This window comes from Haliotis rufescens, unplaced genomic scaffold (genome assembly GCF_023055435.1).
Source record: "Haliotis rufescens isolate VD_foot unplaced genomic scaffold, xgHalRufe1.0.p SCAF_7, whole genome shotgun sequence".
NCBI lineage: Eukaryota > Metazoa > Mollusca > Gastropoda > Lepetellida > Haliotidae > Haliotis > Haliotis rufescens.
Genome location: NW_025964361.1, coordinates 57608605 through 57634363, shown reverse-complemented (window position 1 = coordinate 57634363; position 25759 = coordinate 57608605). Strand labels below are relative to the sequence as shown.

Below are 25759 nucleotides of genomic sequence, written 5' to 3'. Positions count from 1 at the left end.
CCCACACCATGTTTACAGTGTGACATTTTCTGTCCCTGCAGAAACTCGTTGCCAAATAATCTTGCATACTTGGGCAACGCGGGATTTTACTGAGCGCTCCGTGCTCAAACACTAGACATCGATTGTTTTAGATCTTTCAACCGCCCTTGAGAGTGCGGCACATCACAAGCGCTATCATCCAATGCGAGCGGTCATGCGATGGAATCGTAACTTATCAGACGTCAACAGACAGCTGACACAGAAAGTAAGGTAGGTTATCCTCAGGTAAATTATTAATAAGGGAATTGTTCTGGTCATACGATATCGTATGGTGTACATTTTAACCACGTCGAATTCATGTTACGGTGACCACGTTTCGTGTTATCTCGCCCTGTGACAAGGGTTAGACTCGGGTATTGATCTTTACGTTTTCTGGCGTTTGTGGACTATTTGCCGAGTAATGATAAAATGTTTATGTGATAAGTCCGTTGCTGTCAAGTCTTTTACCCACTGGTTAAATGTCATGACGAGACACGCATTATTCAAAGCAGATAACGAACGAATAGAACTGCAAAGCAATGTATTTATAGAATACATTGATTTTTTTAACTTTTAAAGAACATGTTTCTTTGAAAATTACGATGCTAAGTAACGTATAGCATTGTATAGTTCGTTTTTGCATGTTTTTTGTGTGTGTAATGAATCAACACTTGCATTGCCTTGTCGAAAGAGGCCGATCTGGCTACAGCGTTGTTAGCAAGTCGAGCCTCTTCCTGTTTCCTGTTTCCTAGACTGTTTGTAGTCTGCATTGTTAAAAGTAATGTTCAACAAAGTTTCATTGGTGCGCATTTGTTTCCCCTGGAATAAAACACCATAAGCGATAGAACTGTATTGGTTTTCAGTTAGCTATACTTAGTGACAGTAGGCTACGTTTATCGAAAGTTGGTTCAATTGGAATGCTTTAGAATGAGTACAAACGTATTGGCAGAATTATTTGGGGGACTTGGTGTCGTAAGTGAGTGGTGGTACGTTTATTTGAACAAGGGCATTACAGAAACACCATGGTGTCCGCACCATACCCGCCCTCTTTGTGAAAAAATAGTAAAAGTCTAAGACCCGCATTTCTTCCGACATTCATTCACTAAACTTCGTGATATAATTGAAATATATTTGGGACAAAAAATATTTCATTTTCTGTTTCCCATCCCGTTCTTCCGGACTATTTTGATGGAGATCGTCCAAAGGAATTAATCAACCCTCGGGTTTTTTTCTGGGCGGTTTCTTCTTAAAAATGATTCATTGTTTTGGAGGCGATCGATGACTCTTGAAAATTTAGCGCAAACTTAATGTTTTGTGGAATATGTCTTGGCAAGGACCAGGTGCAGTCTATATAAGCCCCCACGTTGCTTTCAACCCAGCTGCTATTTTCGTTATTGTAACGGTTTCTTAACCCTGTCGACCTCACACAAACAAACATGCGTCTTTCTCAAATAAAAAGGGTCTCTTTGTCGGTTGGCCTAATATTTGAATACCTAGGGATTTGTCGTTTACTTGGCGATGCTAAGCGGCAAACATTCAATGGTGGATTTCTTCCCATGAACACAAACTACTACCGAGCGTCGTGTTATTCTGCACATATTGTTTTCAGAATATACACCCACAGATAAATCTATAGGCCAGTGTAGAATGCACTATTTCCCAGTAGTAGGGAAAATGCGTCGTCGTTTGTTTCCATCCCAAATGTCTTAAAACCCGTAATGCATTGTACAGGGCGTGCAACTGAATCAACCAGGTCACCGAGCTTGACCACCAGATCCATTGGCCGCCAATTTCGAGCATAGGATGCTGATGACCCATTTTTTAACCCGAATGTTTACACAATTGGCGAGTGAGAGAATGTTGTTTAACGCCACAGTCAGCAAAGGTAAGCGATATTCCAGCTTTTCCACGGCGGTTTGTAAATAATCGAGTCAGACAAACCAATAGCTGATAGCATGGACACCACCTAGGTAATCGGGAGATGATACCCACCAAGTCACGGAGCCTGATGATGAATTATACACTCCCAACTTCAAGGCAAAATAAATTTGGTCCGGTCCAATGAGACACACATTTGTTCCTAATGTGTTTTATTCAGTTTCAAGCAGACACATAAAGGGTGCATAGTAGGCCTAGATCGCTTCAGATATTTGTTCACCTTATCTGTTTAGTCCAGACTGAATTATTTACAAACCGCCGATATACTTGTAATATCGCTGACTGTGGCGTAAAACAGTATTCACACGCAAACGCCCTCGTCAGTGAATGGACGAAGCAGGCCAACAAAAATCCACGCCTTCAAGTACGTCATCACCCACACATTGCCACCACCCCCATTAAAGTCTAGCCTACCCACCAATACCATTGAGAGAACATATGCGAAACTGCCCCAGGAATACCCACGGGGGTCATTGCAGTAAACGAGACCCGAACCTAATTGAAAAAAATCCGGATGCATCTTTGCCCTTTTATTTTGCCGCGTTTATAATGTCTACGTACAAGACATCCATTACACTCGAGACTCTCAATCACTGTCACTGTGTGTTCTCATTCTTGAGGGCTGCGTGGGCCACGCTTTGAACATGATTCCAAACCACAATACAAACGATTCAAGCACGTGTCGTTAGCGTCCAGTGAGCGTCTCTATGCTCCAAATGATCAAATGATGGAAGCGCTCATTGATTCTCTCACTCCCTGAACTGTGGTGGCAGAGTGCATGGAGCCTCGGACATGGGGCCGTTGTTCGTGTGGTACAGATCTTCAGGTCGTCAAATGCGTTCCTGGGTGGTACTGCTTTGATTGGTTTGCTTGTTGTTGCCGCATTCATCAGTATCCCACCTATATGACGGCGGTTTGTAAATAATCGAGTCTGGACCAGACAATCAAGTGATTGACGTCATGAGCATCGATCTAGACAATTGGGATACGTTGACGTGCATCAACCAAATCAGAGATCCTGGCTGAGGATGTTTGTTTGTTTGCTTTGTATGATATCTGATATATGATACATACAGTTAAGTCTCGCCTTGTTACACATTGTCATCACAGGCATGTTGTTTTGAGAATTCATATTATATGTTTCAGTACGATCAAACTTTTGGCACAGACTAAAAGATTATTTAATCAAAATCTGAATAATACTTCATGCAGGTATGTATGTATGCATGGTCGTGGATGGCTACAGGTATGGATGTACAGTTGTGGATGGCTACAGGTATGCATGGTTGTGAATGGCTACATGTCTGTGTGGTTGTGGATGGCTACAGGTATGTATGGTTGTTGATGGCTACAGGTATGTATGTATGGATGTCGATGGCTACAGGTATGTATATGTGGTTGTTGATGGCTACAGGTATGTATGTATGGTTGTCGATGGCTACAGGTATGGATGTACAGTTGTGGATGGCTACAGGTATGTATGGTTGTTGATGGCTACAGGTATGTATGGATGGTTGTGGATGGCTACAGGTATGTATGGATGGTTGTGGATGGCTACAGGTATGTATGGTTGTGGATGGCTACAGGTATGTATGTATGGTTGTGGATGGCTACAGGTATGTATGGATGGTTGTGGATGGCTACAGGTATGTATGGTTGTGGATTGCTACATGTATGCATAGTTGGGGATGGCTACAGGTATTTATGTATGGTTGTCGATGGCTACAGGTATGTATGTATGGATGTTGATGGCTACAGGTATGTATGGTTGTGGATGGCTACAGGTATGCATAGTTGTAATGGCTACAGGTATGTATGTATGGTTGTCGATGGCTACAGGTATGTATGTATGGATGTTGATGGCTACAGGTATGTATGGTTGTGGATGGCTACAGGTATGCATAGTTGTAATGGCTACAGGTATGTATGTATGGTTGTCGATGGCTACAGGTATGTATGTATGGATGTTGATCGCTACAGGTGAATGTGTGGTTGTGGATGGCTACAGGTATGTATGGTTGTTGATGGCTACAGGTATGTATGTATGGATGTCGATGGCTACAGGTATGTATATGTGGTTGTTGATGGCTACAGGTATGTATGTATGGTTGTCGATGGCTACAGGTATGGATGTACAGTTGTGGATGGCTACAGGTATGTATGGTTGTTGATGGCTACAGGTATGTATGGATGGTTGTGGATGGCTACAGGTATGTATGGATGGTTGTGGATGGCTACAGGTATGTATGGTTGTGGATGGCTACAGGTATGTATGTATGGTTGTGGATGGCTACAGGTATGTATGGATGGTTGTGGATGGCTACAGGTATGTATGGTTGTGGATTGCTACATGTATGCATAGTTGGGGATGGCTACAGGTATTTATGTATGGTTGTCGATGGCTACAGGTATGTATGTATGGATGTTGATGGCTACAGGTATGTATGGTTGTGGATGGCTACAGGTATGCATAGTTGTAATGGCTACAGGTATGTATGTATGGTTGTCGATGGCTACAGGTATGTATGTATGGATGTTGATCGCTACAGGTGAATGTGTGGTTGTGGATGGCTACATGTTTGTGTGGTTGTAGATGGCTACATGTGTGTATGTATGTATGGTTTTCGGTGGCTACAGGTGTGTGTGTATGGTTGTGCATGGCTACAGGTATGTATGTATGTGTGGTTGTTCATGGCTACAGGTGTGTGTGTATGGCTGTGGATGGCTACAGGTATGTATGGTTGTGGATGGCTACAGATATGTAGGTATGGTTGCCGATGGCTACAGGTATGTATGTATGGTTGTTGATTGCTACAGGTATGTATGTATGGTTGTTGATCGCAACAGGTGTATGTGTAGTTGTGGATGGCTACAGGTATGTATGTATGGTTGTTGATGGCTACAGGTATGTATGTGTAGTTGTGGATGACTACAGGTATGTATGGTTGTTGAGGGCTACAGGTATGCATAGTAGTGGATGGCTACTTGTATGTATGTGTGGTAGTGGATTGCTACAGGCATGTATGGTTGTGGTTTGCTACAGGTATGTGTAGTTGTGGATGGCTACAGGTGTGCATAGTAGAGGATGGCTACTTGTATGTATGTGTAGTTGTGGATGACTACAGGTATGTGTAGTTGTGGATGACTACAGGTATGTATGGTTGTGGATGGCTACAGGCATGTGTGGTTGTGGATGGCTACAGGTATGTGTGGTTGTGGATGGCTATAGGTATGTATGGTTGTGGAAGGCTACAGGTATGTATGGTTGTGGATGGCTACAGGTATGTATGGTTGTGGAAGGCTACAGGTATGTATAGTTCTGGATGGCTACAGGTATGTATTTGTAGTTATGGAAGGCTACAGGTATATATGGTTGTGGATCTCTACGGGTATGTATTTTTAGTTGTGGATGGCTACAGGTATGTATAGTTGTTGATGGCTTAAGGTATGTTAAGTTGCGGATGGCTACAGGTATGTTTGTGTGGTTGTGGATGGCTACAGGTATGTATGTATGGTTGTGTATGGCTACAGGTATGTATGTGTAGTTGTGGATGACTACATGTATGTATGGTTGTTGATGGCTACAGGTATGTATGTATGGTTGTGTATGGCTACAGGTATGTATGTGTAGTTGTGGATGACTACAGGTATGTATGGTTGTTGATGGCTACAGGTATGTATGTATAGTTGTGGGTGGCTACAGATATGTATGTGAGGTTGTGGATGGCTACAGGTATGGATGTGTAGTTGTGGATGACTACAGGTATGTATGGTTGTTGATGGCTACAGGTATGTATGTGTGGTTGTGGATGGCTACAGATATGCATAGCTGTGGATTGCTACAGGTATGCATAGTTGTGGATGGCTACATGTATGTATGTGTGGTTGTGGATGGCTACAGGTATGTATGTATGGTTGTGGAAGGCTACAGGTATGTATGGTTGTGGATGGCTACAGGTATGTATGATTGTGGTTGTGGAAGTCTACAGCTATGTATTGTTGTGGATGGCTTCAGGTATGTATTTGTGGTTGTGGAAGGCTACAGGTATGTATTTGTGGTTGTGGATGGCTACAGGTATGTATTTGTGGTTGTGGAAGGCTACAGGGATGTATTTGTGGTTGTGGATGGCTACAGGTATGCATAGTTGTGGATGGCTACAGGTATGTATGTGTTGTGGATGGCTACAGGTATTTGTGGTTGTGGATGGCTACAGGTATGTATGTGTTGTGGATGGCTACAGGTATGTATGGTTGTGGATGGCTACAGGTATGCATAGTTGTGGATGGCTACAGGCACCTTATGCATGTTCAAATTGTCATGGATGATTTTTTCCACAGACCCTACACTGATCTTGACATTTACAGTTATACGTCGGTCTGCCAAAATGGCGGTCTCCACTTGATGGATAGTGTCCTCATCAATGGCTGAATGGGGGCGACCAGGAATGGCAGCTGTTTCCCCAGATGTCCGACCACACTTGAACTGGCGATGCCAGTGTTTAACAACGTCATATGATGGGGCATCTTCCCCATAAGTTGCTTTCATTTCATCGAAAGTTTCTTTTGGTGTGCGACCTTTCAAATATAACAACCTAATCACTGCTCGGTATTCTACTGGCTCCATTGTCACACCCTACTCGATCATAACACCTGTACAAGTGGTAAGATTAATAGTTCGGTGCTGCAAATTCAGACATAACCCATAGATACATGTATCATTACACATGTGAAATTTCAACCAAATATGATAACCCTAGTGGTTTAGGGGAAATCTTTAATGAACACCCCTCGTACTTGTGGAAGGCTACATGTATGTATCGTTGTGGATGGCTACAGGTATGTGTAGTTGTGGATGACTACAGGTATGTATGGTTGTGGATGGCTACAGGTATTGATGGTTGTGGATGGCTACAGGTATGTATTTGTAGTTGTGGATGGCTACAGGTATTGATGGTTGTGGATGGCTACAGGTATGTATTTGTAGTTGTGGATGGCTACAGGTATTGATGGTTGTGGATGGCTACAGGTATTGATGGTTGTGGATGGCTACAGGTGTGTATAGTTGTGGAAGGCTACAGGTATGTATTTGTAGTTGCTGATGGCTAGAGGCACACCGCTGGCTAGAAGTTCACACTGACGCAATTAAGCAAACATATATTTGGTGTGGGCAAATACCTGGCTTATAGATATGAAACATTCTAGTTAATTGTGGATACACTGGGTTACACATACACAACAAAACCCCATGACCGATGAATTGGTGCCTTGATATGCAACAAGAAAGAATCTTGTTTATTTCCAGGCCATCCTGATCATCTTTTATTTCTACTACATGCATGGTTGGAGGCGAGATCAAAGGCGACGCTCAGCAATTATTAGACCCGAACCACCCCACCCTGTCGGTAGGGATTATATAATCGGTGCGCACATAACTGTGTCCAGTCTACCGCGGGGTTTGATGCGGTGTCAGCGTCGAATGATTTTGTGATAGTTGTGAAAAGAAATCGTTGTATATCGTATTACTCGTGTTACTAACTGTCGCCTTATTTGCTCAAAGAAAACGGATATTACCAACAGTAAGTCAGCAAACTGACAGATCCACTGACTGCTACATTCCTTACATAGGCTAAACGGTCCTGTTCGTGTGTACTAGACGTAACATTCGAAGGCTAATAAAGTCAATTTTAAGACAGTACAGGCTATGGAACCGAAAGATACCATGTCCAGAACGCATATGTTGTGTATAAGATGATGTCTATGCCCTGAAATGTCAGAACGTTAGATCGCGAGGACGAAACATTAAAGTAGATAGACGAGAGTTGGGCTGTGTAACACCATCATGTTTCTGACATGAGAGATTAGGTTAATTAAACATAAAATTTCGCTTTCATATAAAGTATTGTGAGAACTTGGGAGCCAATATGCAAGTATTACACGCATTCACACACGGAAGCATATTATAGTTGATATAGTATATGTTTTCATTAATCTGAACACATGCATATCAACAATAAGCAAATTAACAAGTCCAATAAAAATTCTTTGTTGCATGTTAATTTTTTTTTTTCACTTTGACATTATATATCATAACAGAGTAAGAGAAGGTACTAAGTACTAAAAGAAGTACTAAAATAACAACTGTTGTTTACTGAACAGACAGTTTTTTATGATAAAAAACATTGACTATCAATTTCTTCTCTCATTTTCCAATGTAGTTAACTACAAATTTCTTTGTGATCACAAGGTAATAGGCCTGTTGAATGTCACCCAGTGGGATCTGTCACGGATTTGAGGCTTTCTACAGGTTCAGCCATTTCCAATTTCCTCCATTAGTTATTGGAAACATTTAGGAAAATATTTCCTTTCTCCCTCAATCCCATCTTTCATACACGCAAAATATATACTGTATAACCTTTTTTTAATCCATACAATAAATAATGTTTATTAATTAAGATATTGACGTGGGTATGGAACACTTACTTACTTACTTACTTACTTACTTACTTACTTACTTACTTACTTACTTACTTACTTACTTACTTACTTACTTACTTACTTACTTACTTACTTACTTACTTACTTACTTACTTACTTACTTACTTACTTACTTACTTACTTACTTACTTACTTTGGAGAATTAACGTGCGCTTTCCGACTGATGCGTATTTTGCACACGGGCCCGGCCAGGCCATTTAATGTGTTTCCGAAAGGGGCGAAAGTGGTGTGTGCAACCCAAGAGGGGGCTTTAGGGGTTGCTTATATAGAATTTGGGAATTTTGAGATTTGGAATAGATGCCGATGGGGTAGGCCAGGAGAACTAAGGGAGCTGGGTATGGTGGATGTTTGTGTGTTTATGTAATTTTGATTTGGTGGATTATAGTGTTTTTAGATGCGTTTTATTAGTTCCGTTTTGATTAAGAATACGCCTAAGGCCTTGAAGTTTTCTAGTTTATTTTGTGGGTTTAGTATTGCTTCTAGAGTGAGAGCCTTGTTTAGATTGAGGGTGGTTTGTAATGCGTTGATTTATGATTTAAACACAAATTTATGTACAATTTGACAGGTTATAATAATATGAATATCAAAATTCACCACCACTTGCCAAGTTCACTGAAATGTCACTAGTTGGAAGTAAACACGGATTCTAACCAAGTCTGATCTTCTTTTACATAGAATGCATGAGTGACTTCTTTCCATCAGAATTACACACAGGGAAAAAAGGGGCTAAAAACCCTGAATATATCCTGTATACATGGTATTAAGTGTTTACTATCAATTTCCTCTAATAAGAAAATGTTACCTTTGGCAAGCTCCAACACTCACAGTATCATTTGGGCAATTGTAAAAATTTATGTACAATTTGACAGGTTATAATAATATGAATATCAAAATTCACCACCACTTGCCAAGTTCACTGAAATGTCACTAGTTGGAAGTAAACACGGATTCTAACCAAGTCTGATCTTCTTTTACATAGAATGCATGAGTGACTTCTTTCCATCAGAATTACACACAGGGAAAAAAGGGGCTAAAAACCCTGAATATATCCTGTATACATGGTATTAAGTGTTTACTATCAATTTCCTCTAATAAGAAAATGTTACCTTTGGCAAGCTCCAACACTCACAGTATCATTTGGGCAATTGTAAAAATCACAACCCCTAATGTGAAACTGTCCACATGGTCACACCCAGTGATTGCTAAGATAACAAATCCTAGCTACAGTCAGACAACATGACAGTCTATATTCATTTCCAGTATCCTCCAATAAATAGTGGGTAATGTCAGAGTAACACCATCTGAAAAGATACGTCAAGCCCCTATCAAACACCCTCCCGTTAACTTTTACAAAAACAACAACAAAAAGTTGGGTGTGGGGAAATGTCCAGTATTGAATATCATGAGAACTATTTTTGTCGTAACGGGTTACGGTTCTTTTCTGAATACCCTTGTGGACCTTCTATTATAAGAAATGTATCTTTTTGTAGACTTTTCAATTCAAGTGTTTATATGCTACTAACGTTTAAATGTATCTAATTTTACCGTTTCAAAAGGTGTTGAAACATGTTACTGTGTCCAACGTATTTAAATCTATCTGCGCTTGTTACAATTACATTCATATATTATCATCATCAATGATGGCTTTTAAGTCGACTTAACAGTCTTGTATTTGGTCTAACACACACACACACACACACACACACGCACGCACGCACGCACGCACGCACGCACGCACGCACGCACACACACACACACACACACAGAGCCATGTAATCATACGTAATCATACTGAATAGGTAGAAAGTCAGTATGTATCAACTCTTTATAACCGGTAACTGTCACACCTGATTTATTTGTCTGAATGGAACGTCTGAAAACAACGGATTAATTTACACATTACGATAATAGTGACAGAGAGATGAATAAACGCAGGTCGGGTCAGTATAATTTCATTGGTTAATTATAAGTTGCCATTTTGTAAACAGTTTTTGAAAAGATGAAAGAAATGATGGTGCAGAAAAAAGACTAGCAGTTAACACTATAACCGTGATGCAATCGCTTTACTCAATACAATCCACAAAGAACAATATATAGGGCGCCTTTTTACTATTTATTCCATATTTTATATCAGTAATTCATTTATGGGTACCAAAGAATGAATTTATAACGCAAATATGATTTTATTACACCATGAAATGTTTATTGATGCCGCAAATCTATTTTAGATATCAATAACAGAATTTATCAAATAATGTACTTTATCATCTAAAAAATTGAATAAGGTATGCTATCTATAGCCTTCGTCTCCGTGACCTTATGCCCATTTTTTATAGTTCGTGTAGATAGGTACAGTATGTTAACATTCACATATATAGTCATATTCAGTCGATGTATCCACATATGTGTAAGGACAAGCTTCTTCCCTTTATTTAATCAGTTTTCCGCCTGGCTCTGAATGTGGAACACAGGTTTTAGAATTACGTATGTATCTTGTTATAATTGTATTCTTATGCGATTTGAATATTCATATTTACTATTGTACTTACTACGTTTTATGTGAGACGTTTTATATTTACATGTCACCATATATTACCATTATTGCTTGTTAGCTAAACACAATTGACAAATACTCAAAAACAAATGACTAGTAAACTAATAATGTACGTTGAAAATAATATATCGTTAATGCCAAAATGATGTATCAAGGATCAAGTAGAAGATATTTTGACAGTAGCGCTGGGAAACTATTCAACAAGCCCCTGAAAACAAAAGTGCTTTAGCTCAATGTTTATCTCTCCGGCCATTATGCAACGGCCATCTTATACACAACCCCGCGGTCACGTCTACAGGTCTCTTCCTGTGGTACGGTAATTAGTAGAACCCTCTCCCTCAAGTGTATATTCCATGGTATAACCTACTCTCATTACTTAAATGCTGCTCTTTTCCAGAGTCACGGCTATGGAGCTGAGACAAAGAGACCCAACCATCATATAGTAATTAGGGTCCAATAAAGAAAATGCCCCGCCAAGCCTCATAAACATAATCACTGAAAATCGTACTACAGACATTAAATGTCAAATCAGAAAAAAAAACATTTGAATGGCAATAACATTTACTACGATCGTGTATTCTCTTGACACCATCGCAAAACATCATGAAGAAGCCACACCAGTACTCATATTTTCCTACAAAATCACACATCTAAAAATGAGACATCAGCAAGTACAAATAACATGTGTATTAGCATTTTTGCACACGAGTATCACACGCGTGACGGACGGGTTCCACACGAGTGACCAACGGGGTGCACACGGGTTGCGTAACGCGGTGCCCAATTATGTATGGTTGTGGATGGCTACAGGTATATATGGATGATTGTGGATGCTACAGGTATGTGTGTTTGTACTTATGCATGGCAGATTTCTTCCTCCGTTATCATACTGGCCTTATATGTGGCATTATTTCATGTGTCGTTTTTTTATCAAAAAATTAATGTTGTAATGCTTACAAATGTGGTTATGTTAGTTGAGACAATGTCAATGGGAAACATTTCCTTTAGGGCAGCCAGACATAGGATGGCAGCTGGTGGGACATGATGAGTTTATTCCAATTCTGTTTCCTCTCTTTCAATATATGCATTCTACCAATAACAACACCACACACTAACTTAACACAATCTGAAAGACATTCAACGATTTCCTCTTCGCTATTGGCCCATGTTTTTGGCATACACTTCGACAGTACCCAAAATTATTTTATAATTGTGATCCCAATTAGTAGCAGCCTGTTCACGATATGTTGCGCTGTATTTGAATAGCTGACGAAGGTTGTTATTGTCACCAATAGAGAAATCCCCTGTGATAATGTGATCCACAGATTGATGGCAGTATGATGAGAGCTACAATTACTGCAAAACTGAATCCTGAAATAAATATTATTGTGTGGCATTGAGGAAAGTTATTTTTGTCTGAGAATGCGTCCTGAGCATTCCTTTACGAGCATAATTTAAAATTCAGGACCATGCGGGTTTTGTTCTGATTTAGTGGAGACATTTTTGTGGTTTTAGGCAAACGTTTCCAAGCAATATCATGAATTATATTTCCTAGTCGATACAGTGGGCTCTCACTGTTGTTGCTGGAACCGTACTTAAGCGCACACACGCACACAGAGAGAGAAATGTATGTAAGTGTGTGTGTGTGTGTGTGTGTGTGTGTGTGTGTGTATATATATATATACAGAACCGCAAAAGAAACGTCACCATGGACAGATATATGAGAAACCTTTGTCCAAACACTGTAAACATACTTGGCAAAACTGATCATCAAGATTGAAATTAAAGTGTCAAAAGTTCTTAAAGTGAAACACAACACTAGTCTCCGAGAAAATGGCATCACAAGTCAGTATCTCGTGTGTCCCCCGTGTGCATTGATGACTGCCGTGCAACGTCGATACATGGAAAGGATGAGGCGGTTGTTGAAGGCCATATGCGCTTGAGCCCACACTCTGAGGGACGCCTGACGCAGTTCAGTTGCAGTTGTCGGCTTTGGTCAGACGTCGTTCAGCCGTCTTTGAATCTCGTCCCGCAGGTGCTCAATGGGATTTAAATCGGGACTGAGGGCAGGCCACGATCTGATGCCATTCTGCTGGAGGAAGTCTCTCCTTGCTTTGGCAGTGTTGGCACGGGCTGTATCATGCCGAAACTCGTGGTTGCGTGGTCTCAAGACTTGATCAATGTACCTGTTGTGACACCATTGTCTCTCCCTGGACCGATGTTCTGGAAGACCCAAGACCAATTCCTTCCCACACCATGATGCTCAGACCACCCCACGAGTCTCTCTCAACAACACACGCATCCGAATAACGGTTCCCACGGCGTCGCCAGACTCTCTTTCTGCCATCTGCTGTTGAGATACAGTAACGGCTCTCGTCTGAGAAGATGACTCTTCTCCACTGCTGGTGGTGCCAATGCTGGTGCTGTGTTGCCCACTGAAGACGGTCCCGGCAATGACGTGTCAGAATGGGTCCTCGGTGTGGCCTGTGACAGTGAAGGTGTCTGATCGTCAATCGTCGACGCACGGTGTCCGCACTAATGTGTCGCTGCTGTGTTACCACGCAGTTACCATCGAGCAGTTTCCGCAGCAGTAACAAAGCGATCTTGAAGATGCTGTCGCACAATCTGACGATCCTGACTACGTGGTCGGTCGTCTGTAGTGTTGGTGGTCTGGTACTTGGAGTGACGTCACTTTTGCGGTTCAGTATATATACTGTGTTGGACCTTGATATGGCTTCACTCACCTCACTCATATAATACTACTGCTTGGGTGAGTGAGGTGAGTGAAGCCATATCAAGCTCCAACATAGTGTAACCATGTGGCAATCGAACCTGTTTGTTCAACGTAACGAGCCAACGCTTAAACCACGAGGCTACCTCCATCGATCCTCAATTTAACTTGACGTTTATGTTTTCTTAGGGTTTATTCACCCTTATTGTATTCACACAAATGCACCCAAGCGTGTAATATTATTTACACCATGACACCTAGGCGTGTATTTGTGTTCACATCATGGCATCTACACGTGTTTCTATTGCCACCATGACACATGCAACTGTATATGTATTCACAGCATGACACCTACACCTATATTTCTATTCAGATCATCGAATCTACACGTGTATGTGTACCCTCAAGTTTTCACTTGTATATTTATTACAGGTATTCACACCATTACATCTACACATCTATGTTTTACAATCTTGGCACCATTACGTGCAGCTGCATCAGCATCATGGCATCAACAAATGTGCACATTACCACGACGTCCAGAACATCTGCATACATATAATCCAATCATGCTACCAGCAATTGTCAATGCATTTAAACATAATTATGTACATCAGTGTATCTGAACATATAAACACTTCAAGTGCATTTAATTTAACACTTCACAGTTTCACCCTATCAATTCATCACCCCTACACAGTAGCCCGGCGTGTGTGAACCACTAGTCTTCCGCCATCCGCCAACACAAGCAAGAGTAACGTCACCCCATAGGTACAGCAAGTATTGATCTCACTAAATGTGCAGAGTCTGATGTTTCGGGTTATGTTGCGACTGCTCCAGCAATCGGCTGATGAGAAAGCCTACAGATTCAGTCTATGCCTTAATCAATATACTTTGATTTTTCAAAGAGGGAATCGTGGACCAAACGGCTGAAACATGCTATCACTGTACCCACGGTCGTCCATTAAAACCCTACCGTTTGCCGTGATACATGCCCCACGCATAAACACGTAACAGCTTGGATGAAATTTATAGCCGGTTACAGACTAGTGTTAATTTGCCGTCTTGCTCGCCGCTCCACCGAGGCACACGACTGAAAGAAGCGTTTATGGGTTTGATATTTAAATGTAAACGAGGGCATTTGTCATGTATGCAGGCCACAGCGGACGTGTAGATCACACTCGCGGGTAAGTGGGATCCATCTGACATAATTTTGTTCCATGAATGGATGTAGAATTATGCAAAAGCTTGTCTGGCGAGTGTTTTTTTGTTTTTAGATGAACTGTCTTTGTCGATGAGCCAACATGGCTTCTGTAGAGAATAGTGGTTCGCGTTATTCTGGAATATTTGTAATGGAAAATAACTATATAGATAATAATGTTATATTACCATGTATCTGTTGTGGGGTTTATCAGTCCGATAATGTCATGGTCTGTAATTATCTGACAACCGTATTTGAGTTTTTGTGAAATGTCAGTGGTGTCTGCATCAGTCTTCATGAAGGTTTCTCATTATCATTAAAGACAAATTGCTATCTCCTGTGGATTTAAATTGCCGGATTTTATCTTATATAGAGCTATGTATTGAATGTCAAGTCACTTATAGATAAAGCTGTATTTGTTGAGAAAATCCAGCTTGTCTGCGTCATCCACGACACTAATGTTACACGACAGCCAAGTGAATGCTTTATGAGCAACTGTGGTCTGGTATGCCACATGCAGTGAAGATCTCATTTTTTGGTCCCGGCGGACGGAACTACTAGAGCTAATACAATGTTCTAAAACACTCTAAGAAGTCAACGAAAATAACTAGAAAATTAAAGCAAAGACAATTTTTTATTCGTACAAATGTTATAGTGATTTGAGCAACTACAGGCATTGTTCCCGTGGAGTACGTGACATGATGTGAATGCATCAATTAAACTAAATGCTTGAAGTCATATTTGGAACTCCGTGATGGGGTGTCTCAGTAGACAAGTCAATTTTTAGTGTTCGCTAGTCAAGCCAGAGACCCGGGTTCGATTTCTCACATGGGGACAATATATGAAGCCCATTTCTGATGCTCCGCCAGGATATTGCTGGTATAAAGATAAAAGCGACAAAAAACCCAAGATCAATGCGAAAGGGCATTATTCCAAAAACAGATGCTTAGTCAAATCTGAAGCACCTTCTATTTATTGCTGCAACTCTATTTATAATGCATAAATGTGTGAAGATGGTAGAAACGTTAGTTTTGACAGTCAACTCTGGATGTAACGAAGTCTTATATACCAACACATCTGTTATAACGAAGACTGTCATAATTCCTCTGGGACGTATGAATTAAATGTTGTTGCTCCAGTGATTAAGGATATTCGATACAGGTGTATTCAGAGGGGAGAGAGTGATGCAGGCATGAGCATCCCCCTTTAAAAACACACTTAACATTTATAGATTCGGACATTGTAAAGGTGTTGCAGCATGCTAAGAGTACGTGTTTAACAGCAATTAGATATTTGCTGAATATACCTTTAATTTACTGAACTTATATTGCACATGTCACTTATCATCGTTTTTGTACCATATCTTATGGATTGATTTGCAGTTTAAGATCCCGTGAGTTAAAAGTTTCCGGACCAGTTATACTGTTGTTCGTTCGCATTGTAGAGGAAAACGTGTTCTAAGAACCAACAAAAACAGGCCCCACCCTTTTCATATGATACTTCAGCGTAACATGGCATACATGGAATGATCTGAAGAAACATTGTTTCTACCACAATGTGCCATATACTGAAAACTAAAATTACGCTTCATACAATTTTCGGGTGATAGTGTCATTGTTAAAAGCTTTCCGTTGATCAGCATGTTTGTTGATAATTTTTAGAGCATCCTTTTTAAAAGTACATTAATCTTATTTTGTCAAGTGAATACTTTTGACTTATCAGAAGCATATCGAACTAAAACCCATTGAGGTACATACGAACTGATTATCTAATGCAACGAGTCTTTGTTTTCTGCACAGTGTCTCATTACATTCCGGTTTTGTAAAACAACCAAAATAGGAAACTAAGATCTTTTTATCCAAGTTATTCCTATATCTGTATGGATACAGATTTATATGATAGTCCATTAGTCAAGAAATAAATGACAAGAGGGAGTTGTTTATAGTACAATAAAACACTGTAGGGAATATATATTTTGAAAAATAAAACAAGGAGTGATATTAGATCTTAGATAAAAGGAAAAAAACAACATAAAACATATGATGAAATCAACTGATAGATACTTTCTTTTGCTCCTCAGTTTACAAATGTTCCGACGACAATAAGAAATGCATAATACCATTTTCTGGTCATAATGTAAATGTTAAAGGCCTACCAGATGCCGCATGATATCTAATATGTTTATCACTTAAGCAATTGAGTTTTAGGGCATTCTCTTTACAAGTATATTAACCCGTGAAGATCCGGCGTAAAATAAGTCTTCAGCAACCCATGCTTGCTGTAAAAGGTGACTATGCTTGTCGGAAGAGGCGACTAACGGCATCGGTTCATCAGGCTCGGTGACTTGTTTGATGCATGTCATCGAATCACAATTGCGTAGATCGATGCGCATGATGTCAATCACTGGATTGTCTGGACCAGACCGCCGGCATGTAGCTGTAATATTGCTGAGTGTGGCGTTAAACAACATACAAACAAGTATATTAACCTAATTTTGTCAGGTGAACACTTTTAACTTATCAGAAACATATCGAGCTCAAAACCATTCAGGTACACGAGAACTGGTTATCTGATTATATGATGCGATTGGTCATGCTCTCAATACATTTCGGTCTCATTAAACAGTGAGAAAAAGTAGAAGTTAGAAGATTCATGGATGCATTTAAGCATTGTTAGTTATTTTCAGTCACTTTTAGTCATTTAATCTAAATCATTCCTCTATTTGGATGGATACTGTCTATATGTGAATGCATTATATGAAGATGGACGCTATTGTTATCATTATCTCATATAGACTGGATCAAATAAATTTTTATTTCCCGGGCTTCGTTCCACAACACAACCTTTTTAATACAGTGTGGTCACTCCTGTATACGTCAGCATGGACATACGATAGACAGAGCACCGTCGACTTCACGGGAGTGTATACACTACATTAATAGAAATAGTGACGTGTGTCTCTTTTTAATGAATTCAGGCCGGAAGTCAAAATGTGGTATCTGACAGACAGATACGTTGCGTTTGTTCCTGCTCAGTATATGTTTCGAATAAGCTACATCAAGGAGAAAGTCTTAGTTTGAAGAGCGGTTAAATATCGATGGAGACTGAAAATCTTGGAAAGGATCATTAGAATGTTGTATGTCTTCCAGTAATGACGCTATCAATTCCTACCCGATCGATCCCCAAACAGGGGGTAATTATCTCACCGTTTGATATATCATTACGATGGTTAATATAATTTTGGAAGCCTGCTTTAAATCAGCTTTACCACTCCGTTAGCTGTCTGACAGAAACGGTCTTTCAAATTGCATTAAGTCCCAATTTACGTTTAGAAGACTTGAAAGTAGAGACCCTATAGATCGCTGTCTGTCATTGTCAGAATCCCCTGGTAGCAAAAGCACAGGGGGGCACAGAGAAAGGTGTTTTAACCTAATGTTCACCTTCGTTGAAATACTTAAGTACCACGTGGTTGCGTATGGGTACATACCTTATTCATGTGAAGTTGATTCAAGTCATAAGGCTCAGGAATTTATTGATTATTATTGTTTGTCCTCTCAAAAGAAATACATCAGAGCTTCATTGCGAAAACGACGGAAAGCGGTTTGAGAGTGACACAGCTCAATAACGGTGGCCTATAAAATGAACCCAACTTCATAGAAACGAAGTGATTTAAAGCAGCCAGGACAACTGGGTACGGTGACTTACAATCTAGGTTACACATTGTTACCGACCATCTCTCTTTTAAGTAGGAACTTTCGACAGACATGGGGATTCAGCGTATTGTACTGATGCCACACTTGAGATGAAGATGTTTGGCGTGGACTTGCCAAGCTAATGGTCGATAGTGTGAATTATTAGAAAATTTAGTTTACCCTGCTTTTAGCAGTATTCCAGCAATGTAACGGCGTGGAACACAAAAATGATCTTCACACTTTCAGAAATGGTGACTAGCCAACGCTTTAACTAATAGACTACCCCATTCAACCGTTGTCAACCATGCTCCGATGGTGATTTTAAAGAATTTAAAACATCCAGAATTTTCCACTGATGATATGGCCAAAGTGTAAAGGGCAAGTTCACACGAAAATAAAGCTTTCTTTCTTTTACTTTTTCATCATGAAAAGTATTTACCTAGTAGTTTCAGAGGCAAAACAATAAAAATATCACACGTATCTCATTTATTTTATTAATTAAATCGGTTCATATTTTTCACATTTACCGAGAGTTCTATTTCCATAATAAACACACCATGGCTTATGCCCCTTGCAATATGACGTCATTGTGCCAATTGATAAAGGAATGACGTCATAAGCGTATCGTTTTGCGATTTCTTGAAGGGTCAAGGGAAATTCTTCGGACCAGGCAATGTATCGGATGCCATGTTGTCTCACCATAAACTGGGACCTTATATCTTTTGCGTTGTGACAAGGCAAGGGCCCAGTTAAATTGGCACCAATTACGTCATGATCTAAGGGGGATACCTCAGGCCTGTTTAGCTCGGGAAACGAAGACCTCATAACGGCATGACATTTTCACACTTATTGTGAGCTCCCTACTTTGACTGTGAGAAAAATGAGTGTATATTTTCAAACACTAATACTAATTGTTTCTAAATTAAGAAAGAAAGTGATTTTTGTGTGTACACTTCCCCTTTAAGGTGCTTTGCACTCCCTACGTCTGCGATTTATCTTGACGGTGACATCTCTGTCTGCATCATAAATCGCAAAGAAATATATCTTTCATACATGATAACGTTTTGATTTCAATTTGGATGTTAGGGAACTTTATCACTTCTATGATATTTTAGATTCGTTATTATTAAATGTCTATACCGTCCTTTTTCAGATACGATACGAACGGACCATCTGGATACCATGTACAGTCGCCTAAAACACTATCTCACAGTCGTTCTTCTCTTCGTTATTCTGTTCGTCGTCTTCTCAGCATCAGGAGCTCTCCCCTTTGCAAGTGATCCGTTAGAAGCCATTGATCCTTACACCAAATATGGCACGATCCCAACACTGTTTATGTATGTTCTACGAATCCTTGCCTTGGTGCCGTTACCTATAACACTAAGCAACTTTATAGGGATCCTGGTGGGAAACACTCACCCAGATCCCCCGAAACTTATGATGTCACCCCTCTTTGGGCCCATCTGTTTCAGAGTGGTGACTCGTGGTACCTACCCAGACCTAGTGAAGAGGAATGTGCAAAGAAACGTAGAACTGTGTTCCAAAGTAGGTCTTACCAATTATATAATCGAGGTTGTAACAGACAGACCTATCTCCCTGGACGAGTCAATTAATGTGAGGGAGCTAGTTGTACCATCAATGTACAAAACGTCGCGGGGGGCCTTATACAAAGCACGTGCATTGCAGTACTCTCTAGAAGATGACGTGACGGTTTTGAACGACAGTGATTGGGTGGTTCATCTGGACGAGGAGACCCTCCTTACAGAATCTTCTCTGGCAGGAGTGTTGAACTTCATCCGCTCAGGACAGTACGAGTTTGGACAAGGCGTTATCACGTATGCCAGTGACTCTATTGTAAATTGGGTGACAACATTGGCCGATCTGCTGCGGGTTGGAGCCGACTATGGCACGTTGAGATTCACGCTCGGTGTGCTTCATAAGCCTGTTTTCAGCTGGAAAGGTTCGTTTATCGTAGCGAACGCCGGCGCTGAGAAAAAGGTTTCATTTGACTTTGGTCCAGAAGGAAGCATTGCTGAAGACTGTTTCTTCGCCCTCACGGCGTGGAAGGAAGGGTACAAATTTGGATACGTTGAAGGGGAAATGTGGGAAAAGTCCACGTTTTCTGTCATGGACTATATTCGACAGAGGAAGCGTTGGATTCAGGGTATATCACTCACTTTCCTCAGCAACCAGATTCCTTTCAGATACAAACTTGGGATCAGTGTAATGATTCTGTCATGGGTGGTAATGCCTGTGACGGCTCTTAACTTTATTCTTATCCCCCTCTTCCCCATTCCAGTGCACCCGTTACTTGATTTGTTGTTTGCCTTCACTAGTGGCGTTGTTGTGTTTCTCTTCATCCTCGGGGCGATCAAGTCCTTCTCCATTCGTAGACATGGAGCGCTAAAGTGTATGGTGTTGTGTGTCTTAACTATATTCATAGCGCCGTTGACTATGGTTCTGGAGAGCATAGGCGTGGTGTTAGCAGCTATATCAAGGAGAAGCTACGAGTTCCATTTAGTGAGAAAGGACTTAGAGACCGTTCTGACTATCCCTGTATAATAGCAACGAATACACTGATGCTACATGTCCGTGTCCTGTATTGTCTTCTTGTAGTCATTTCGGGGCAGTGGAGAAGTGTGTGTGTGTGTGTGTGTGTGTGTGTGTGCCTATCTATCTTTCTATCTATCTATCTATCTATCTTATCTATCTATCTATATACACATAGTAATAATTAAATAAGTGGAGTAAGATTTAACCCAGTTTTAATTGGCTAGCGCTTTCAACTCGTACCACGTACGAGTCTCATCAGGCTATAACTGAATAACGGACATGAAGTAGTAACATATATTTACGTGACGTCATTACATTTAGGAGAACTATGACGTCACAATACCGAGGTGACAATGGACAAATAACTTTACATTTAACTTAGGCGCGTATTTATGAATGAAATGTTGGTCTTTTTGAAACAATGTAGGTTCATGATCAAAATTTAGCTAATATAGCGGGAAAACTAAAAGGTTGCCGCTTCCACATGTATCTAAATGTTCACTGAGTGGAATCGTGCGGTTGTGTGGCTGCTTTATTTGTGAATGGTGAAGATTCATTCTTCTTTTTAATTTAAGTTCTGTCTTTCTGATATACTTTTCATCGCATCCACTACAAACAATCATGTAAATAACATTTCTAGTATCACAAGTCATATTTTGTTGTCCCCCGCCGCGCGAAAGCGCGAAGCGGGGGATATAGTATTCACGACCGTCCGTACGTCCGTCCGTACGTCCCACCTGTTTGTTGCCGCGATATCTCAAGAACTAAACACTGGATTGTCTTCATATTTGGAACTATGGTGTATATACAGACTCCGCAGACACCAGTCGGTTTTGGTGACCTTGACCCCATTTTCAAGGTCACAGCAGGTAAATCTGCTTTTGGAGTTGGAAAACGGTGTTGCCGCGATATCTCAAGAACTAATCGTAGGATTGTCTTCATGTTTGGAACTATGGTGTATATACAGACACCGCAGACACCAGTCGGTTTTGGTGACCTTGACTCCATTTTCAAGGTCACAGCAGGCAAATCTGCTTTTGGAGTTTGAAAACAGAGTTGCCGCGATATCTCAAGAACTAAACACTGGATTGTTTTCATATTTGGAACTATGGTTTATATACAGACTCCGCAGACACCAGTCGGTTTTGGTGACCTTGACCCCATTTTCAAGGTCACAGCAGGTAAATCTGCTTTTGGAGTTGGAAAACGGTGTTGCCGCGATATCTCAAGAACTATTCGCAGGATTGTCTTAATATTTGGAACTATGGTGTATATACAGACACCGCAGACACCAGTCGGTTTTGGTGACCTTGACCCTATTTTCAAGGTCACAGCAGGCAAATCTGCTTTTGGAGTTGGAAAACGGTGTTGCCGCGATATCTCAAGAACTAATTAATCGCTGGATTGTCTTCATATTTGGTATTTTGGTGTATATACAGGCGGGGGACATTTCGTCACTTCTGTGACAAATACTTGTTTTACAGTAAATTTAGTGTCCTTTGTAATTTGGACTGAACAGCCTTCAATCATATTGCTGCAAGTAAGGGATATTACGTTTTGTATGATACGGGTGACATGATCCAAAATCTAAATATTGGTGCGTATCAGTATCTTTATAAAAGATATCAGTTTGTACAAATCTCCCAGATATTAAATTGATTCTTACATCGAGAAAGGTTAAACTGGACTCGCTTTTTTCCAAAGTGAAATTGAGTGACGCATTAAGTGAATTTAAAATTTGATGAACAGCTGTAAGTTGACTTTCACTGGTTTTTAATATGATAAAACAGTCTTCTAAAAACCTTTTCCATAAATATTCAATTTGTTCTTTCATAGATTCATCAAGAGTATCTCTCACCTTATCATAAAACATATTCTCAAAAATCCAAACACAAGGGTTGCATAAGTAGGGGCTACCTTAGTACCCATGGCTACTCCTTTCTTTTGTGAATAATAAGATCCATCAAAATATAACATGTTATTGGTAATAACCAACTTCAATGCATCAATGATAAACTCATCCGAAAATCTATCTGGTATTTCATGGCGGTACAGCTCTCGGGTCCTCCCACAAATGGTCTAAATGGTAAATCTTCGGGATTTTCAATAGATATAACTTCACAATTTGTATCATTAATTTCCTTTTGACTACATTTACTTTTATGTACTTTGGGTAGGCCATAAATATTAACGGTTTTAGGTTCAAAATTGGTAAGATAGTCCTTTTCTTTGTCTAGAATTTCGTCATCATACTCATCTAACAATTTCTTAACCTTATTCTGGAGAGATTTTTCTTCTGTTTTACTAGAATATTGATCATCATTTAAAATGGACATTATCTTTCTTTGATAAAATGATTTATTCATAATAACAATAGCACCCCCTTTATCGGCTTCTTTAATAACGATGTCTGTATTATTTTTAAGATTAGTAAGGCCTTTCAATTCACATTCAGATAGGTTTTGTTTTGTTTGTTTTACATGAATAGGAGCACTTTCAAGTCTATCACAAAAGTCTTCCAAATATTTTTCTCTCCTGCGTGGAGGTATAAAACTGGACTTATTTTTCACCAAATTTTCACCATTCTTCTTATTGCCTGCGTCAGCATCCCATTTAACGTCGTCGTCCTCTTCAGGTTCAAAATATTCAGCCAGTCTCAGTTTCCGAGTAAAGTTCTTTAAGTCTGTTTTGATAGCCTCCGGATTTGGCGTAGTTGTAGGTGTAAACTTTAAACCTTTCTTCAGTAAACTGACTTCATTTACACTGAGGGGATGACAAGACAGGTTTATGATTTTAGGATCTTTTATGTGATTCGCTGCCTTTTCTACCGTGGGAGTTTTGGCTTTTCGTGGAAACTGCCTCTTCCTAAAAAATATTTCTTGATTGCATTGCCGATGTAGGTAACGTTGTCACCATCACACTTGTTTCCAAACGATTTGTTTTTATAATCACGTCCTGGTCCGTTGGGGCCCCGTTGTCGGCCATACGATTTAATATTCTTTAGTTTATCCCCACCTTTGTATCCATTACTGATGCGCCTTCGTATCTCTTCTTGTGAAAAGGGGTTGCAGTTGTGAATGAACTGGTTCAGAATTCCCAACTGCAACTGCAACTGCATCGGCAAAGGTTTTCCTGCATTTAACAGCTTTTGACTTGTTGTTATTTGTCTTTGACATTTTTATCTGGGATGCTTGATTCCTCATCACACCGTGTTTATTAACAGATGCAGGAAGGATGTGATCTGTTTGCTTCTTATTTTTGAAGAAACTGTTCCCATATCTTTCTTGATATCTCAGCAACCAGTTTTCTTTTTGTCGCCACTTTTCAAATGCGTTTTCTTCATCTTTGTTGCAATAATCTTTCCAGATTTTAATAAGTTTATCAAGTACATGCACTGAATTTCTTCTATGTAGCAATTCCCGCATATGTTCATCTGTGTCATCAAACATCCGCGTTTATTTGCATCAGCTGAATGTTACTTCGAAATCTCTGAACCGCTAGCTTGATACGAATATCTTTTGTTTCATCACTCTCGCCTTCTATTGGTCGAATGCGATATTTAAGAGGCAGCATAATGTGTTCTTCATTCAACCACGTTTCATAAATGATGCAGTTGTTTCTCACATTTAGATAGTTCCAAAAAGCTTTACTCCGTGCATTACGGATAGATTTCCACAGGTGTTCCATTAACTTCCTCTGTCTATATGCTTTTCTTTCTACCGTAAGATTCTGTATTTCTGCAATGTACGGATTTTGAATGGGCTCACCTTTATTGTCTTGAGGATGTCCAACTGAATCCCGTGAATTCGGCGATTCCATACGGGTGCCTACGTGTTCACCCTTCATTGTGAATGCTAAATCTGTGATTAGCTCACTTGTGATGTTTCGTTGTTGTTTCATCTGTGTTTCCTTTGCAACCGTCAATAAATCTTTCAACAGTTCGTTTGTTGTTTCAACTTTTCCAGAAAGCACAGTGATCTTACCAATTTTGAACCTAAAACCGCTAATTTTTATGGCCTACCCAAAGTATATAAAAGAATATCCCGAAGATTTACCATTTAGACCAATTGTGGGAGGACCCGAGAGCTGTACTCAGCGTCTTAGCAATTTCATAGATATTATTCTTAAGCCTTTATGTAAACATGTAAAAAGATTTCTCATATTAAAAACCAGTGAAAGTCAACTTACAGCTGTTCATGAAATTTTAAATTCACTTAATGCGTCACTCAATTTCACCATGGAAAAAAGCGAATCCAGTTCAACCTTTCTCGATGTAAGAATCAATTTAATATCTGGGAGATTTGTACAAACTGATATCTTTTATAAAGATACTGATACGCACCAATATTTGGATTTTGGATCATGTCACCCCTATCATACAAAACGTAATATCCCTTTCTGTCTCGCAAGACGTATTTGTACCATTGTTTCCAGGAATGATGTTAAAACTACCCGTCTTGCTGAACTTAAGAGTTTCCTACTGCATCAAAAATATCCCGCAAAGCTAATTGAAGATAGCACACAGAAGGCGCTAAGTATTGAGCAACTAAAACTGAGAGAAAAATCTGAAGAAAACA

At 40.0% G+C, this 25759-nt stretch overlaps 1 protein-coding gene across 1 annotated transcript; it reads left to right on the top strand.

Moving 5' to 3' along the window:
- LOC124147511 (beta-1,4-mannosyltransferase egh-like) lies at positions 1–21216 on the top strand. The gene is made up of 2 exons (XM_046518117.2): positions 1–249; positions 19783–21216. Exon 2 carries the CDS (start codon positions 19812–19814, stop codon positions 21189–21191), a length of 1380 nt encoding a protein of 459 aa, XP_046374073.1. The 5' UTR covers positions 1–249; positions 19783–19811; the 3' UTR covers positions 21192–21216.
- The last annotated feature ends 4543 nt before the right edge of the window (positions 21217–25759 follow it).